This window comes from Dendrobates tinctorius, unplaced genomic scaffold, assembly GCF_039654945.1.
Source record: "Dendrobates tinctorius isolate UK_male_01 unplaced genomic scaffold, ASM3965494v1 ptg000120l, whole genome shotgun sequence".
NCBI classification, from domain to species: Eukaryota; Metazoa; Chordata; class Amphibia; order Anura; family Dendrobatidae; genus Dendrobates; species Dendrobates tinctorius.
Genome location: NW_027361788.1, coordinates 10,877,935 through 10,898,189, shown reverse-complemented (window position 1 = coordinate 10,898,189; position 20,255 = coordinate 10,877,935). Strand labels below are relative to the sequence as shown.

General features: G+C 42.6%; 1 protein-coding gene across 4 annotated transcripts in view; it reads right to left on the bottom strand.

Moving 5' to 3' along the window:
* The window catches only part of MAPKAP1 (MAPK associated protein 1), a 262,045-nt gene that overhangs the window by 102,769 nt on the left and 139,021 nt on the right, over positions 1-20,255 (bottom strand). For all 4 annotated transcript variants that reach the window (XM_073590749.1, XM_073590750.1, XM_073590752.1 and 1 more), the window contains one exon: positions 16,083-16,192. In XM_073590749.1, the coding sequence (XP_073446850.1) occupies positions 16,083-16,192 (110 nt within the window). The remainder of the gene's footprint in view (positions 1-16,082; positions 16,193-20,255) is intronic.

Here is a 20,255-nt window from a genome sequence, read left to right as displayed (position 1 = left end):
AATGACAACATGGGATATTGCAGGCTGTTTCACATTTAACAACAAAAAAAATTAAAAAATATATAATGTGCCTTCGGTCTGCAGACAGTTTCATATCACCACAGCACTAAATGACAAGGTGGGATACAGCAGGCTGTTTCACATTTAGCTAGTGAAAAAATATTAATTAGAATGCTATACTTGTGCATGGAGCACAAAAGAAGCAGTGCACAACAAGTGCCCTGCTGGAAGGTAAATTTACAGTGGGTGCGGAAAGTATTCAGACCGATTTAAATTTTTCACTCTGTTTCATTGCAGCCATTTAATATTTCAGTTTTTCTCTTTTAATAAATGTACAAAAATGTCTACATTTTTGTTTTGTTTTTTTTTTCAGTCAGGATGGGGTGCAGAGGGTACATTAATGAGAAAAAAATGAACTTTTTTGAATTTACCAAATGGGTGCAATGAAACAAAGAGTGAAAAATGTAAAGGGGTCTGAATAGTTTCTGTCTGTACCCACTGCAACAGCCACACTGGACACTAGCTACCTACAGTATCTGATATACAACCACCTATCTAAGAGCTAAAATGTGGGATACAGCAGGCTTTTTCACATTTAGCTAGTGAAAAAATATTATTTAGAATGCTATAATTGTGCATGGAGCACAATAGAAGCGTTGCACAACACACTTGTAGGACCTGTGCCCTGCCGGCTTTGTCTGTGGACCTCAGTAATAGCCCCCCCAAAAAAAACAAACATTCTGGTAGGTAAATTTTACAGCCCCAATAGACACAAATTAGCTACACTATCTGACTGATATACAACCGCCTAACTAACTAGCTGAAATCTTGCTGCTAACAGTGCCAGCATCAGGAGCAGCCTCTCTGCTGCTACAGTGTCAAAATGGCGCTAAAACAAGATGTTCGCTATTTATATGGAGAGGGACGTGATTTCAGCAGCCAACGACACAAGCCGTTGTGTCAGAACATTGTGGGTGTTTCCTGCGCCCTGATTGGCTAGCTGCAATGTGCACACATAAAGTTAGGGAAATAAAAAAAAAACTACTGCTTACAAGAACGCTGCGCCTCTGAGCTCTGCAAACCCCCTCCCCTCATCAAACACGGGCCAAACGCTCATGATACACCACCATTATCATTGCTAATGTGCTTAAAATATTTTTGTGGAACGTAAATATTTTCCTGCAGTTTTACCGAATTTTAACGATTTTTACCAATTCTATAAAATTTTGCTTGAGCTTCCGATCACGAATCCGAATGTGCCATATTCGTGCCGAATTTATGTTTGGCGATCGTTTTCCGAGCACATTTGCTCCTCACTAGTCCACAGTGCTGCAAGACTGCCAACTGTAGAGAAAAGTCACGCTGTACTAAGCGCCGACGCTTATTTACCTTCGGCGGTCGTAAAGGGGTTAATGGGTGTTTAACTACAAAGCTACTTTGACATGATATGTTTGGCAACCTCCAGTCTGTAAAATATGGCGGCTAATCTCACTGAGATCTACCAAGGTTCCCATGCACCCTGCACCCAGTGCTTCCCAGAGGAGCATTGCATGGCCTATAAGTCTTCTTAGACTGGTATGTAAGGCATGTCACTTTCACAAGGAGATTTGTTACCCTCAGACCATAAGCTGGACATGCATGACACAGCTGTCAGCTGACCATTCACTTAGAAGTCCGCGATTTCTCCCTGCTCCCACGTACATATAAATGCCTGACATGTTCATGAGGTTTTAATGGGCAGAGTAGAAAGAGAAGCTGTCAGACACTTCTGGCAGCAGCTAATTTCCCTAGAAAACAAAAGGATCAGGAGTTGAGATTTCAATGGCTTGATCCTTACCAAACAAACATCATTGGTCAGGGGAGAATCGGTAGGCCCCCATGCACATCGAATGGATGACTGTACCTGCTGATATGGGCGGGTTTGACCAACTTTTATCTAATGTGCAATAGGGCCATAAACCTTCAGGTAGTGACACTGAAATTGTTCACCCGGCGATAGACAGTCTAATGTGCATGGTGTCCTCAGAAAACTGATCATCAGGGGAGGTGGAGATGTTGATTAAGAATGTCCGATTTCAGACAGCTGATTGCTTTGTTCTCCTAGACATAAGCCATTGTCAGTCATGTCAGCCAACGGCCTTCTCATAGAAAGCACAGGGGCGCTCGGCACAGCAAGCGCTCATGTGTTTGTGGGAGACGGTTGAAATAGTTTATCCAGCAACCATCTAATCTGTATGACCAGCTTTGGACAACTCATGGTCAACTCTCTCTTCCAACTCTCCAAACACACGTGCATGCTTTGGTGAGCATTCATGTATTTTCAGCTTGAGAAAAAGAGCAGAAATTTCTAGCAGATTATCTCCGAGGAGAACTAAAGGAATGGGGAGTGAACTTCCACTATCATGTAGGGGTAGCGTCAATAGCCCTCCATATATATTAGATGGTCAACCAGTTCTTCCAAAATAAGTGTGTTCGGCTGACTTTTCACTAACATGTATATGGAAACGGTGCCATAAGTCCGTGAGTGCCGAAAAAATAAATACCAATAAGGCAAAAAGGGTCAAGATTGGTTCAGTAGTTACCAATATGTGTTTCTCCTACTAATTCCCTTGACTATTGCCATTTTTAAAATAGATATGACATCCCCAGTGCTATTACTAATTCTTTTTTTACTCTATACATGAAACATTACTGCAGAACTGAAGCTGTGAAAGAGTTAAAGCTAAATTGTATTAATCCAGAAGCATTTGCGCTCCAGACGCAGGCCATCTGATCTCTGGTATTGCCGACTCTCCCATTTCCTGCCTCGCTGAGATAATACGCTTACTCAACGGTGCAGACAATTTTTTGGCTATTTTGTGTCACTTTTAGACAATTTAAGATGCAAAGTCTGACAGCTGTGACACGGCTCCTAAACAGATGTTTTCATTTATGCTGAAAAGGTATTAGGCGTTCAACGGCTGCGTCTTAATAACTCAACGTGACCTGTGGAAAATTCCGCTCACCCCGGAGAAATGTTGGCAAGGGACAATGTTTAACAATTAAACTCGAAGAGCAGTTTGTACTTAAAAGGATTAAGTATTCCCAGAGCCATCAAGAAAGGGGCGGCCTCGAAGATCCATAAGATCGAGGATCCATATGGTGTTCGGCACCGTGGGAGCACTTAATATTGCAAGATGAAAATTTGACCATACTCTACAAGAAAACTCTTGGTAAACGTTGCATTATTTATCCAGGATCGATCCTGATTTACAACAAGTATTGCAAAAGTGAGCTGCATTAAGTACTTTGCAAGCCTCAAACCTGAAATCTTTCAGGACTCTTTGGCTGGATCAATGGGGGAAGAGACGTTGATCTAAGCATTTGCATTCTAGGAAGAGTCTTTTTGGTAAGGTACGAACAGTAAACTGCCATAGAGAAAACAAAATTTGCAATATAGGAGCTCAAAGCAGCTGGTAAACGGGGCTGTCCGAGTCTATAGATCCGTTTTTTGTTATGGTCTTCTAATAAAAGAGCTGAACAGAGCAGAAAATGTCACATTTTCCTGCAGCGCCTCAAAAGGGGAAATGCTATAAAGACAAACAGATCAGAGAGAGAAAGAGATCACACTAGGTATCACTCAGAGTTGACTTTGAGAGGAAGTTGCATTATAAGGCTGGAGTCACACTAGAGAGAAATACGGACGAGTGAGAGGCGCAAAAACAACGCATTGCACTCGGACCAATGTTAATCTATGGGGCAGCTCCCATCAGCCGTATATTTCTCGGCTGTATTTTACGGGCTGAGAAAATCGCAGCATGCAGCAATTGTCAGCGTATTCCTCCAAAAATACGCCAATGCAAGTCTATGGGGGCGAGAAAAATGCAGATTACACACAGACCAGACATGTGCTAGAAATACGCACCGCTGTCCTTTAACAAAAGCCGACAAATCATTTTGAGATACAGTAAAATCAAACTGTCACACTGACATGCTTAATAAGGAAACAAAAGAATAGATATAGACACATAGAATACACATTATATATATATATACACACACATATATATATATATATATATATATATATATACACATACACACACACACACACACACACACACAGCATGTCATTGAGACACATATATATACAGTACAGACCAAAAGTTTGGACACACCTCATTCAAAGAGTTTTCTTTATTTTCATGACTATGAAAATTGTACAGTAGATTCACTCTGGAGGCATCAATACTATGAATTAACACATGTGGAATTATATAATTAACAAAAAAGTGTGAAACAACTGAAAATATGTCTTATATTCTAGGTTCTTCAAAGTAGCCACCTTTTGCTTTGATTACTGCTTTCTACACTCTTGGCATTCTCTTGATGAGCTTCAAGAGGTAGTCACCGGAAATGGTTTTCACTTCACAACAACTGTTAAGAGGAGACATTGTGCAGCAGGCCTTCATAGTAAAATAGCTGCTAGGAAACCACTGCTAAGGACAGGCAACAAGCAGAAGAGACTTGTTTGGGCTAAAGAACACAAGGAATGGACATTAGACCAGTGGAAATCTGTGCTTTGGTCTGATTAGTCCAAATTTGAGATCTTTGGTTCCAACCATCGTGTCTTTGTGCGACGCAGAAAAGGTGAACGCATGGACTCTACATGCCTGGTTCCCACCGTGAAGCATGGAGGAGGTGGTGTGGGGGTGCTTTGCTGGTGACACTGTTGGGGATTTACTCAAAATTGAAGGCATACTGAACCAGCATGGCTACCACAGCATCTTGCAGCGGCATGCTATTCCATCCGGTTTGCGTTTAGTTGGACCATCATTTCTTTTTCAACAGGACAATGACCCCAAACACACCTCCAGGCTGTGTAAGGGCTATTTGACCAAGAAGGAGAGTGATGGGGTGCTACGCCAGATCACCTGGCCTCCAGTCACCAGACCTGAACCTAATCGAGATGGTTTGGGGTAAGCTGGACCGCAGAGTGAAGGAAAAAGGGCCAACAAGTGCTAAGCATCTCTGGGAACTCCTTCAAGACTGTTGGAAGACCATTTCCGGTGACTAAATTGTGAGGAAGCATGAGCAATCTCAAGGCTGCAAGTCCATCTCCAAAGACCTGAATGTTTCTGTGTCTACCGTGCGCAGTGTCATCAAGAAGTTTAAAGCCCATAGCACTGTGGCTAACCTCCCTAGATGTGGACGGAAAAGAAAAATTGACAAGAGATTTCAACGCAAGAAAGTGCGGATGTTAGATAAAGAACCTTGACTAACATCCAAACAAGTTCAAGCTGCCCTGCAGTCCGAGTGTGCAACAGTGTCAACCCGTACTATCCGTCGGCATCTGAATGAAAAGGGACTGTATGGTAGGAGACCCAGGAAGACCCCACTTCTTACCCCAAGACATAAAAAAGCCAGGCTGGAGTTTGCCAAAACTTACCTGAAAAAGCCTAAAACATTTTGGAAGAATGTTCTCTGGTCAGATGAGACAAAAGTAGAGCTTTTAGGGCAAAGGAATCAACATAGAGTTTACAGGAGAAAAAAAAGAGGCATTCAAAGAAAAAAAACACGGCCCCTACAGTCAAACATGGCGGAGGTTCCCTGATGTTTTGGGGTTGCTTTGCTGCCTTTGGCACTGGACTGCTTGATCGTGTGCATGGCATTATGAAGTCTGAAGACTACCAACAAATTTTGCAGCATAATGTAGGGCCCAGTGAGAGAAACCTGGGTCTCCCTCAGAGGTCATGGGTCTTCCAGCAGGACAATGACCCAAAACACACTTCAAAAAGCACTAGAAAATGGTTTGAGAGAAAGCACTGGAGACTTCTAAGGTGGCCAGCAATGAGACCAGACCTGAATCCCATAGAACACCTGTGGAGAGATCTAAAAATGGCAGTTTGGAGAAGGCACCCTTCTAATATCAGGGACCTGGAGCAGTTTGCCAAAGAAGAATGGTCTAAAATTCCAGCAGAGCATTGTATGAAACTCATTGATGGTTACCGGAAGCGGTTGGTCGCAGTTATTTTGGCTAAAGGTTGTGCAACCAAGTATTAGGCTGAGGGTCCCAATACTTTTGTCTGGCCCATTTTTGGAGTTTTGTGTGAAATGATCAATGTTTTGCTTTTTGCTTCATTCTCTTTTGTGTTTTTTCATTTAAGACAAATTAAATGAAGATAATAATACCAAAGAATTTGTGATTGCAATCATTTCCAGGAAGAAACTGAGTATTATCTGACAAAATTGCAGGGGTGTCAATACATTTGGCCACAACTGTATGTGTGTGTATGTATATATATATATATATATATATATATATATATATATATATATATATATATATATATATATATATATATAATGGTTTGCATACAGTAAACCGTTTCATTTAGTTTTTTATATGTCTGACTAATAATTAGATTAGGGTATGTGTGTAAAATTTGGGACACGTAGGTGTTAAATTAAAAGGTTAATTCGTTGAAAAGAATTGCGTGGGCTCCCGCGGTAATTTCTCTGTCAGAGAGGGAAAGCCAGTGAGTGAGGGCAGATATTAATAGCCTAGAGAGGGACATTTTTGCTAAATGTCTCATTTTGAAATACAGTTAGAAAATAATATGTGCATATGCACTTTATGAATTGCGTTCTGACCACAAGCAGCGCTGGCTTTTCCCCCTTTTTTACTTGTTGTTGGTTTGTGGCTGACCACCACGGTTGCCGAGCGCGCTGGGTTATGTTCGCCGTTTTTTCTGTATTCATTATGATTGACCTAGGCTGCTGTGCACACACAGCAGCCCAGCCCTGCCCCAGGGCTCTATTTAATTGTGCAACAGTGTCTGGGCCTGTGTCACCCTTCACCTGTGATTGCTGGTCAGGAGAGTGTGGAGGTTAAACCTGAAATGTCTGTCTGGACCTGGCTGGCCTTTATCTGCGCTCACCTTTTCTGGCTCCATGGGAGTGATTCAGAAAGTCTTCAGGTATAGTGTGCATTTAATATGGTCTTGCTTTTAATACATTTAAGAGGCTGCAATGGCACAGCGAATATAAAAAACAGAGTAGGACTGCCCCATATGAGATTGCCTTGGCATGGCGGGGGAGCTCAAATGATTGATCAATTTTTTGCTAAATGTCTCATTTTGAAATACAGTTAGAAATTATGTGCATATGCACTTTATGTATTGCGTTCTGACCACAAGCAGCGCTGGCTTCTCTTTTTTACTTGATGTTGGTTTGTGGCTGACCACCACGGTTGCCGAGCGCACTGGGTTATGTTTGCCGTTTTTTCTGTATTCATTATGATTGATCTAGGCTGCTGTGCACACACAGCAGCCCAGCCCTGCCCCTAGGCTTTATTTAATTGTGCACCTGTGTCTGGGCCTGTGTCACCTTTCATCTGTGATTGCTGGTCATGAGGTTAAACCTGAAATGTCTGTCTGAACCTGGTTGGCCCTTATCTGCGCTCACCTTTTCTGGATCCATGGGAGTGATTCAGAAACGCTTCAGGTATAGTGTGCATTTAGTATGGTCTTGCTGTTATGATTGGGTCACCGAGGAGGAAAGCAAGACCAAGCTAAGCCACAGAAAACCAGAGAGGTTGGTAACTAAGCGGATTGCGGACCCCTGATCCTATCCACACAACTAGCAGTAGCCGTGGAGCGTACCTACGATGATTCTAGACGCCTCGACACAGCCGGAGAACTAAATAAGCCTAAAGCAAGAAAGGGGAAATCTAAACTGCCCCAGAGCAGACCCCCAAAGGAATAGATAGCCCCCAAACATATACTGTCGGTGAGACAAGATGAAAACACAAACGCAGGTAGGAAAATAGGCTGAGCAAACGATGGGGCCCACACTAACTAGACAGGAAAGGAAAGACTGTCTGCAATCACGCAAAAAACCCTGCAAAAAATGTCCAACACATTTGATAGAAAAATACTGAAGTCACTCAACTTCGCCCACGATATCAGCACTCTGGCATACTCTGAAAGCAGAGCAAAAAGAGGCCAATCTAATAAGGGACAAAAACAAACTGGCACAAGCAAGTAACATAAAAATGGAAATTCAGCACAGCCCCAGCCGGGGCTGGCTGACTGTTGTGAGTTCATTTTCCCCTTCACCTTTGATGTCTGATGAACTCCCTCTGCTGGTGAAGAGAGGTAGTGAAATTGACTGGGATGGGAAGAACCTGTTATCTGAATAGGCGGAGTGTGATTGGACATCTGGAATTTCTGAGTGGATATAAGGCAGCCGACGCCCTGCAGGGTTTGCTGGTGATCCTTTCTGCTCTGAGCTCTGTCATCCAGTTTTAGTTCCTGTCCACTAAAAGCTAAGTTTTTGCCCTGCTATTATTCCATGAGATTTTGTCTGGTTTCCTTAGTGTTTGTATTCAGCCAGTCCTGGTTGGGACTGGCTGAATTCCATTTTTGTCTCTGATCAGTTGATCTCTTTGCTCTGTTTTCAGAATATACCTGAGTGCTGATATAGTGATTTTGAAGTCTAGCGACTTCAGGGCCTTTTTTCCTATCAGACGTTTGGGACATTTTTGTAGAGTTTTTTGCGGATTGCAGCCAGCATCTTTTCTGTCCTGTCCTATCTAGTTAGTTGGACCCCATGGTTTGCTCAGCCTGTCTTTCTGTCTGTGTTTGTGTTTTCATCTGTTTTTCACCGACAATACATGTTGGGGGCTGTCTATTGCTTTGGGGTCTGCTCTGGGGCAGTTTAGATTTCCCCTTTCTTTCTTTAGGCTTATGAAGTTCTCCGGCTGTGACGAGGGGTCTAGGGCACCATAGGAACCCCCCACGGCTACTGTTAGTTGTGGTGTATAGGATCAGGGGTCTGCAATCCGGTAGCTACCAACCTCTCCGGTTTTCTGGACTTAGCTTGCATTTTTGTTTTCTCCTCCTCCGGTGACTCATTTATAACAGCTGACCACACAAAACTGAATACACAAAACCAAATCAAATGTGAACAATAGCAAAAGAACACTTAGCTTGAGCATGCAGGGTCTGAGCTGGAAACTAAGACCTCAGGAGGCAGGAAAAAATCACCATCAGGGATAAAGGGAGTCGGCTGTCTTAAATCCAGTCAAAAACTCCAGATGTACAATCGTCCTCCTCATTATCAGGTGGCAGGCCTCTGCTAATTAGATCAGCTCCATTACCTCCTGTAACCACAAGAGGGAGCCCGGAAAGAGAACTCGCAACCCCTCTGTCAATACAACCAGCTCCACTACCTTCACTAGCAACCAGAGGTAGGCCAGAAAGTGAAATCACAACAGTCTTGCTTTTAATACATTTAGGAGGCCGCAATGGCACAGCGAATATAAAAAACGTAGAGTAGGACTGCCCCATATGAGATTGCCTTGGCGTGGCGGGGTAGCTCAAATGATTGATCAATTTTTTGCTAAATGTCTCATTTTGAAATACAGTTAGAAATTAATATGTGCATATGCACTATGTACTGCGCTCTGACCACAAGCAGCGCTGGCTTCTCCCCTTTTTTACTTGATGTTGGTTTGTGGCTGACCACCACGGTTGCCGTGCGCGCTGGGTTATGTTTGCCGTTTTTTCTGTATTCATTATGATTGATCTAGGCTGCTGTGCACACACAGCAGCCCAGTCCTGCCCCAGGGCTTTATTTAATTGTGCACATGTGTCTGGGCCTGTGTCACCCTTCATCTGTGATTGCTGGTCAGGAGAGTGTGGAGGTTAAACCTGAAATGTTTGTCTGGACCTGGTTGGCCTTTATCTGCACTCACCTTTTCTGGCTCCATGGGAGTGATTCAGAAACGCTTCAGGTATAGTGTGCATATAGTATGGTCTTGATTTTAATACATTTAGGAGGTTGCAATGTCACAGCGAATATAAAAAACGTAGAGTAGGACTGCCCCATATGAGATTGCCTGGGCGTGGCAGCTCAAATGATTGATCAATTTTTTGCTAAATGTCTCATTTTGAAATACAGTTAGAAATTAATATGTGAATATGCACTTTATGTATTGCGTTCTGACCACATGCAGCGCTGGCTTCTCCCCTTTTTTACTTGATGCTGCGCTTGGGACATACTTGGACGTTCCAACATGACAACGATCCAAACACAAGGCCAAGTTGACCTGTCATTGGCTACAGCAGAATAAAGTGAATGTTCTGTAGTGGCCATCTCAGTTTCCTGACCTCAGCATCATTGAGGCACTCTGGGGAGATCTCAAGCGCGTAGTTCATGCTAGACAGCCCAGGAATTTACAGGAACTGGAGGCTTTTTGCCAAGACGAGTGGGCAGCTTTACCATATGAGAAAATAAAGAACCTCATTCACAACTACCACAAAAGACTTCAAGCTGTCATTGATGTTAGAGGGGACAATACACGGTATTAAGAAATGAGGCAAGTAAACTTTTGATCAGGGTGATTTGGATGTTTTGGGTTGTCATTATGATTTAAAAAGAGAAAACAAAGTAGTTTGACAATAAGTGGCTTCACCCAACCACTAACCATGAGTGGAGAAAAAGTCTTGGTGTTATCATTCATATTCTCTGAAAAAAGGCCAAGAAAGCAAAAATTCTGCCAGGGTATGTAAACTTTTGAGAACAACTGTATATACGATATATATAGATTATAGATACTTGTGCGCAAAGAAACAGACATCTGAATGAGGCCTTATTCTGACCTGCTCTAAAATGATATAGAACCACATCAAAGTGGAACATGCACGAAAACAAAGTCTAGAAACCGTGCAAATTTTCTAATGAAACCCAATTGCAAAAAGGATCTTCTCCAAAAGTGAACAAGCCCTTTAAGTCAGGCATATACCTGCAAAGAAATGTACTATTACATGGCATCCAGTAAGATAAATATCTACCCTTTTGATACAAGCAACGGCTCAAGTCTGCCCGACCTGGAGCCATTCCTATGGAGTGGATCACTGTTTTGGCTCCTACATAAGGGAGCCCCAAAGAAAGTACCCCCTTCTATCATGTCAATATGCCCTTAAAGGGCATAAGAACACGAACTACTTTATTTAGAAGCCTTAAAAGCCGTGGAATGGAAATCTGAATAGTCTGTCACCTTTGCTACTTCCAAGTCCACCATTACTCTTCACTGATGCAGAAAGCCAGGCAAATCCCCACTTCATCTAATTCAATGGCGGCCATCAGTGCTGTGTATGACGCATGAAGGCCAACTCCTAGGTGTCCTAAGATCCCAACTAATAATATAAAATGGAGCTTTTATTTAAGAAACTAGTAAAAAAAAATAAATAAAAGAATGATTCTGTCTGGCATCGTGACCATGCACGGAGGCGACATGCCAAGGAATACACATGATGACGAATGCCGGGCGGACTGCGATGATGTGAACAAGTGTTTGCACAGTATCACAAGGGCACAAATCAGGAACAAACTGGTGCAAAAGGCAGATCGAATAATCAAATGTAAAATGCGGTAAAGAAAAAAAAAATAAATTGCATTTTTGGCAAATTTCAATGTCAAAGAGGAAGTTATACAATCAGGCTCTGTTCACACCAGTGTCATGGCTTCCGGGTAGAACAGACGATGACAGCTATGCCGGATCAGTTTTGCAACAAATCCTGACATTTATAATGAGGTCCGTCAGGTTTTCAGCAGGGTTCTGGCATTTTTGATGGCAAGAAGAAAGTGCCCCAGACTATCCAGACTATTATGTTACAAAAATACTGGAAAACCAGTAGGCTGGCAATAAAATGGCTACTAAAAGCAGCCCCTAACTATTTCCCCTATAGGGCCTATGGATATCATAGAGGCTCTGCTCCCACAGACCTGAATTGTGCACCACATTGTGCATACACATTAACTTACTTTTCTCAGTTCAGATTTGTTTTTTATTCATTTCATTGTGCATTCAGTGCATATTTGGGTGTGACCGCCCTTTTTCTGAGCTGGGAAAGCCATCCAGTCTGGCCTAAGCTGTTACTAGTGGTTCAGCCGCTGGATCCTTATTCACATTCACGTCACTTGGCAAGTGAAAAGGTTTTAAATACTAGAGTAGGGACTGTCCCACAAGGGTTGCCGTGACGTGGCGGGATGGCTTGTACATTATTTTGATCAAAATTATGTTTACTAAATACCCTTATTATTATTACTACCTTTATGCATTATTTGCAGTATATTTTTTACTTTTTAGTTCAGGATATTTGTGGTTTTTGCTTTTTGTTTTCCCACAGACCTGGGCAGACATTGCGTTGCAGATACAGCTTCAATCTACCTTGTGACTGACCGGGTTTTCTGAGGGATAACTAAACTTTTCACATAACTTTTGATAAGCTTCAGACAATGTTCAGTGGCTTTGATCGGAGGAAGTTTGGCATCTGCTAAATCTAAGCATTGAGATGATCCCTGGACCCTGAGCAGAGAGGTGTATGGACCAACTCATTTCCATCCCAAGATCCAAATCCCAAAGATAAAAACTTCTGAACTGAGAAGCCAATCTACATGTTAGTTATGACATGCCATTGTAAATTTTATTTTGAGGCTTGTGACTAGTTCCTTCGTCATGCTTTATACTGCAGCCCAACAGGAAGAAAAAAAATTCAACTACAAGCGGAAAAAATTAACAGGCAATTGTCACATATATGTAGGGCAAAGCAAATGCACTTCAGTAGAAATAATTTTGGAAGTCTTTTTATAAAGAAGGATATTTAGTTTCTTTTTTTGCACAGGTGAGGGAGCTCATTGTGACCCGATTGTTTTAAAAAGGACTGCCTCGCGCCCAAGAAAAAGGACTGCCTCGCGCCCAAGAAAAAGGACTGCCTCGTGCTTAAGAAAAAGGACTGCCCTGAACCTGAGAAAAAAGACTGCCCCGTGCCCAAGAAAAAGGACTGCCTCGTGCCTGAGAAAAAATATTGCCTCACGCCTAAGAAAAAGGACTGTCTCGCACCTAAGAAAAAGGACTGCCTCGCGTCTGAGAAAAAAAGACTGCCTCGTGTCAAAAAAAAAAAAAAAAAAAAAAAAAAAAAAAAGGACTGCCTTGTGCCTAAAAATAGGGCTGTCCAGAGACCATTACTCTTAGGGCGAGACAGGCATTTTATTTGTGTTGGAAGACACAGTTAGTCCTATGGTATCTTCGAAATCAATGAAAGCGGCCACAATCTGCAGCATACACTGTATGTGACGATCATGCAGCCTCCCACTCTTTGCATTAGCGATAAGTGGACACCAGCAGCAAGACTGGCCTTGCATTTATGCAGCTGGCCTCTGAAGTAGCTGGAACTCGCCTCGACCTTGAGAAAAGACTCAAGAACGAGGCAAGCGGGTTCCTGGGCGGTGATTAATTGACCTGGTCTCACTTTCCTGCGAGCAGCAGCAGAGAGAGATAATTCACAGATACAACAGATAAAGGCTGTCTTTAAAAAAGGTGCACAAAAGACAAGACCGAACAGGCAAAAGGAGAAGAAAAAAAAACAAGGGGGGGGGGGGGGGAAAGGCAGCCCGGCCCGGCGGACCATTTGCAGGAGCTAACGACTTGTTCATTATGAGTGATGATGGATAAAGACTTCTCACGCAGCGATGGGATGGAGATTTATATGCAGAGTTCTGACTCCCAACTTGGGCGAGAGAGAGAGAGATCATCATCATTTAATTCTATCTCAGCGGTCAGAGATGGGCGTCCAGAGGAGCTGGGTACCACAGTGTGTCGTCAGCTGGCACAATCTGAACGCGTGCAGCTGGAACATCTGGAGCCGGCTGCCCTCAGCCTGGGTTGAACAATAGACTCTGGAGCGCAGCCAAACTGCTCGCAGACGTTGGCAGCAGAATGAGGTTCATGTCCCCCTCTCCATCTTGCGCTCTCTTTATGAGGATCTGATCTCTTCCAGGCTCTCTTATCTCTCCCTGGGAATACGGCCTTGAGATTGCTCTCCCGTGTCCTTCACCGCCTTATCTGTCGCCACTTTTATTAAAAACTTGCTCCCACCCTTTACTCTCGCCTGTCCATAGCTTGTTAGACTCTGTGACGGATGGGACATTGGTCGTTGGGAAAGGAGCAGGGTTTGGGAACAATTTCAACTTTAATACATTCATAGATGGGCTTAAAAAAATGCATCCATTTCAGGGTATTATTAGCTGCCAAACGGTCTTATTAATACATAAATACTGAGATATGATCATTCATGGAGAATGTTGGTGGAGGTATGGGGAAGGATTGCCTAAAAAATGGATGGGCAGAAATCACAATAAACATCATTGTATGTCCAAAAATTTACAATAGATATAAAAAGTCTGCACACCCCTAATAAAACGCCAAATTTTGGCCATGAAAAAAAAACCTAAGAAGAATTATTTCAGAATTTTTTCCCCTTTAATGTCATACTTTGTACACATCCATTGAAAAATAAACTGAAATCTTTTCAGGTGAAAGAAGAAAATTAAAGAACAAAACTAAAATAGCTGCATAAATATGCACACCCATATATTAATAGTTTGTTGAAGTACACTTTGAATTTTATGACAGCGTTCAGTCTTTTTTTGGCAGGAGTCAATCAGCATGGCACATCTAGGATTCGTAATCTTCACCCACTCTTCCTTGTAGTGGAGTCAGATTGCAAGGAAATCTGTGTACAGTGTCCTCTTCAGGTCACCCATAGACTTTCAGGGGTCAGGGTTCGGCTGGGCTATTCCAAAACTTTGATGTTCTTCTGGAGATGCCATTGTTTTGTTGATTTGGAGGTATTATTAGGGTCAATGTCAGTCTAAAAAAGTGAAATTTATCTTCAGCTTTTTACGAAGGCCTAAAGAATTTTGTTGCAAAATTGACTGATATTTGGAACTGTTCATAATTCCCTCCACCTTGACAAAATCCCCAGCTCCGGATGCCGAAAAACAGGCCCTAAGCATAATGCTGCCTCCATCATGCCTCACTGTGGGTATGCTTTTCTTTTTGTGATGTGAAGTGTTGGTTTTGTGACACTCATACCTTTTGACAGATTTGATGTAGGTTTTGTTAAAACATAGCCAGGCTTGGATGTTTTCTTTGTAAGAAAAGTCTTCCATCTTGCAACCTTACTCCACAGGCCGGACATATGAAGGAGATTATTGTCAAACTCGCTACACAACCAGTACTTGCCAGAAATTCTTGCAGCTCCTTTAAAGTTTATATTGACCTCTCGTCAGTCTCCCTGTCCAATTTCTTCTTGCCTTTTCATCAATTTTTGAGGGATGTGCAGTTCTAGGTAAAGTCCCTGTTGTGCTACATTTAAGCCATTTCTTGTTGACAATCTTCACATTGCTCCATGGTAAAGCTAATGCCTTGGAAATTTTATTGTACCCTTCTCATGACTGATAACTTTCCTCAATGAGATCCCTTTGCTGTGTTGTAAGGTGTTTAAGAACAATACTTTTTTCTGTAAAATGTATCTAAGAAAATGTCACGAAATCCTCCCAGAACAGCGAAACTTTATATGGGGTTAATTGGAATGAATGTAAATTACGGCAACTGTGCACTGACTATTATTACTATGTGTTTACATGTGATTGGCTCAGGCTAAGTGCACACGTACTTTTTTGCCCTGCGGATTTTTCCACGCAAATTGAAGAAATCCGCAGGTCAAATGACCTGCATTTTTCCTGCGGATTTCCTCCTTTTTTCTTGCGGTTTTATTGCGGATTTCCCCTGCGGATTTGGAGAATGGAGCAGGTGGAAAACCGCACAAAAGAAGTGACATGCTGCATATTTTGAACCACAAGAAAACAGTGCGGAAAAATCCGCAGCGTCTGCACAGCAGGGTTTTTTTTCCTATTGATTAACATGCTACTGTACATCACAATGCGGATATGCAGCGTTTCTGCGTGGTAAAATCAGCTGCGGATCCGCTGGAAATCTGCATCGTGTGCACATGGCCTTATTCTAAACACAACCACATCCCCAAGTATTACACTTATGCAACATTAATTTTTCTATTTTTACTTTCCCCCACAAAATGATTCCAGTTTGTTTCACAAAGGATTTGTATAGATTATGGGTTATATTAAAAGGTGGAAAAGGTTTTGATATGAGGTGTGTAGACTTTTTACACTCACTGTATGTCAGTACTCATGAATAGCATAAAATTCAAATCACAAGCCTAAAAACTCACCTGAGTTCCTCTGGGAACCTTTCCTTCTTTTCAGAGCTTTTTCCAAGATCTCCCTCATAGTCACAATCGTACTGTCCACTTGGATCAGGGAAAATCCATGGGCCGCATTTCTGTATCATAGGAAATATGGAAAGAAGAAGACTTGTGGTTACTGACTGCAAAACAAATTAACACACTTGTAGATCCCCAGTTAGGGTCCCCTGAACCCCATATTCTGGAGATTCCGTCTCTATAGGGGAGGCATGGGACAGTTTGGGCACCCCCTGGGAGGCAGCGGTGCTTTCGTGAAATGGAGGCTAAACCTGACTTAATCCGGGCCTTAGTTGGACTTACTTGATCATAAACCGTTTGAGAAAACAATCTAATTTCCAACAATCAACCTTCGTTCTAACGGGACACCATCACTATAGTGCAAATACAGCAATTTCCCAATACAGTCTTACTATTGAAATAGATGAGCGCAGCTCAGGACCCTCTTAGCTGAGGGTCCGGCAAATTTTTAAAAACTTATCAGTAGACCAAACGGTTATACAAATTAAATTGTTGACAATCTGACAATTTCAGAAGAATTAGCTGACCATCCAATATATACAGGGGCCTCATGAGGTGACAAGGATGGGGGGCCTGTTGAAATCCAACTGCTAAATCCCTCTCCAGCAAGGAGGACCATACACATTCAATCCATTTGTTTTCAGTAGAGAAAAGCTGCCACCAGAGCTGTCTGGCAGCTACTCGCTCCCCTCTCCAATTGAGTGCACACGTACATTCTGCTAAGCGGTGAGAGGTGGTCGTGAGATTGGGCTGCCAGCTGATAGATCTTTCTAAAACGCATGCTCATCTTAAAGAGTTGCTACCACCAATCTGGGGCTGGCCTTTTTATATAATAAAATAGTGGGGTATCCCAAAACTGGTGACTATTCATATATTAGCAAAAGTGCTCAGAAGGGCCCCTAATATCCCCAGAAAGGGACGAACTTTGTAGAATAAGTCACATCCCGTCCAGATTGTGGTATCCTGGCATGCAGAACAGGATCCCATCATCCACGCACTGAAAGAACAAAATCTTGCTCACTGCTGCATATTTTATAATATGTTACAGAATGGTAAAGTACAATGCGAGAGCTGCCGCTGAGGGTAGTGGAATCTCGGTCTGCACTACTAGAAAGCCGGGTCCTTTCTAGGTCATTAGGGATCTTTCTGAGTTTCTCTTTTTATTAAAGGGGTTATTTGGGCTTGGGACAAAAGTCTGCAGTCACTCTAAGTGGCTGCAAACAGCAAATTCATGAAATTCATGACAGTGCATTATAAGGCAGTCCCATTGCCATATATGCGATTTGCATACAGATGTAGACTAGACTTAAATCGGCTTCTCTCAATTCACTTCTATTCAAAGAAGCCAAAACAAGTCTAGTTGGCATGTGACCCCAAGCATACAAAATCGCATACATGAGGTCACTAGACCACCGACTAACATGGGGAATACTGAGTAATCGCACCGCATGCTATCAAGATTTGGCAATCTGCAGTCACATAGAGCGACGACAGACTTTTGTTCCAAACCTGGAACCCCTTTAATAGATAAATACTACACAAATAACGGACATTTCAACCACCTCTCCACCGGCATGTCAGGGCCCTGTTCTCAGGACAAATGCACAGCCCACTGATGGGATCCACATCTACTAATATGTTTTTCGCATGACCCGTGGATATGCTATAAATGTCAGAGATGGGAAATGACTTTAAAGAAAAGCTCCTCTTTTTTGGGACAATATGAAACAGGACAGGGTAAAAGAAGAGAACATTACTAAAGTGCTTGTCCACCACTGGAGCCTTTTTTTTTACTTAAATGAATGTATTTGAGGTTAAAAATCCCATTTGTCATTTGTTGATGCACCGTTTTGCTTTTACAGGCTCTTTGTTTCCCTGAACATACAACTCTGTGCTCATAATCAGCAGAGAAAGTGCTCATAATCTGCAGAGCTCATGAAAAGGAAAAGTTACAAACTCTCCCACTGGATCTTAGAATGAGCTCACTGATCGGTTCTCAGTTAACCCATTCTGCATCCAGCATTAGATGGTGCAAAACAGACTATAGAAAGCAAACAGTGCATCATTTTTCATGAAACCCAATTACAAAAAATGATTTTTAGCCAAAAATACAAAACAAAAAACAAATTATTCCCTTTACAGGGAATGGGCCAGCAGGATTTCGCCTCTCAAACTATTTATATGTGCATGTAGCTCCTTCAAAGACAAGTCCAGCAATAGCTTTAGGTGGCCAGTCCGATCCTCCCTTACTGAGAAAATCGGTGCTTATATTGATAGGCAAATGAGGCTGAAAAGCTATTGGAGATTATAGGAGATCTGAAGTCTGTCACTCCAGCTCTATTCCCCGCCTAGCGCCGCCTCCTCAAGGTTTACTGACAGCCTCAATGCTGTGTGATCTCAGGCAAAGAATTTGTCAACCAAGCAGGAGAAGGTGGCACTGGGGGAGAATAGAGCTGGAGTGACAGTGTCTTGAGATCTACCATAGCTCTTCAGTCTCATTTGCATATCAATTCAAACGCTGATTTCTCAGTAATGGAGGAACGGACTGGCCATTTAAAGGTACTGCGGGACTTGTCATTGTAAGAGCTACATGGACATATAGATAGCTTGGGGTGTGAAATCATGCTGACAGTCTCCCTTTAAGGAAGAAAATGCTAGGATTTTCACCATTTAGGTTCCGTCTTCAAAACACAATCTTCAGCTAGAGAAACTGGTATAGTTATATATAGGCTACACTTCTAGTGATGGATTCACTTTGATCTTTTTGAATGCGATTTTACATTTTTTCAAACTGAACACCAGTCAAAAAGCCAATGTTAGATATCTGACCAACACGTAAATTCAGTAAGGTCTTATTCAGATTTTGGTATTTCTATATTTTGGAACCAAAACAAGGACTGGGTCCTCAAACACAGTTGTGTATAATGGAGAGATAACTCCTGATTCAAAATACTGCAGTGTGTGAATAAGACCTTAGACATCTTCCTCAGACTATCTTCTGGATTGGTCGTGACACTGGAGATTCTCTCCTTAAGATAAACAAGGAAAACTAAAATATTGCTTATATATTTTACTTTAATCCACAAAGAATGCTATCATCTATTGGTCATGTAGTTCATTTTTTCAAATTATTCATTGAATGTAATGAGAAGAACGATTAGTGAAATTGGGGCCTGATGTCAGGATATGTATTTGTACCTCCATGGGTCAGACGATTATTGATGGACGGTTTGGGATACACATAAGGGATTGGATACAGTGTTCTTTCATTAGCTTGTGCTTTTGATAATGAGTGCATGAAGCGGCTGTAGGACCCTCACAATTTGTATCCCACTGCTCTACCTGTGGACGCCTCATCCAACCTGCCATGTAGAAAGCTGGCGGTGACAAGTGAAGCCTCCTCCTGTCTTTAATGATAGCGATCATTCTCAGCTAACGGGTCTCTCCATCTTCCATTATGGCCGTGGCCTGTTTCAGCCGGGGTAGGGAGGGAGAAGATGGAAGGGTGGAGGGGTTTCGGGGGAGGAGGAGGAGAAGATGTGTTGCTGTTTCTCTGACATGCCTTCCAGGCCCAATTCAGATCTTATAAATGATTGTGTGATGCAGATACAGAGGGTAGAACGCACTCCACCATCCAACACCCTATTATCAACATGCACGGTTTGATTCATTCTAGATCTAAGTTTTATTTTTTCTTCACATGAACATTAGGACTCTTACACATCTCAGATTTTCACATAAGAGTGCTCTCCATGTTTTTCTCAGATAGCACTTGTACCTATGGCAATCTATAGGGCCATTCACATGTCTTCAATGTCAGACTGGACTGGCAAAGGCTCACCAGCAGGGCCGCCATCAGGGCATTACTGCCATGACTGGCGTATGGGGCTCGATAAGCAGAAGGGGCCCGCAGTGGGCCCCCCCTGTCCTCTGCTCATCGGGCCCCAGCGGCAGTATTCTGCCAGATCAGTAACTGCCTGTGCATCCTCAGACGCACAGGCAGTTAAAATTTGTTGTCATCCGGGAGATTCCCGCATGGCAACAGTTAACAGCCGCCGGCCAATCATAGGCCGGCAACTGACATCAGCGGGCCCGTTGCCGGCGTATGACATCACTGTCAAA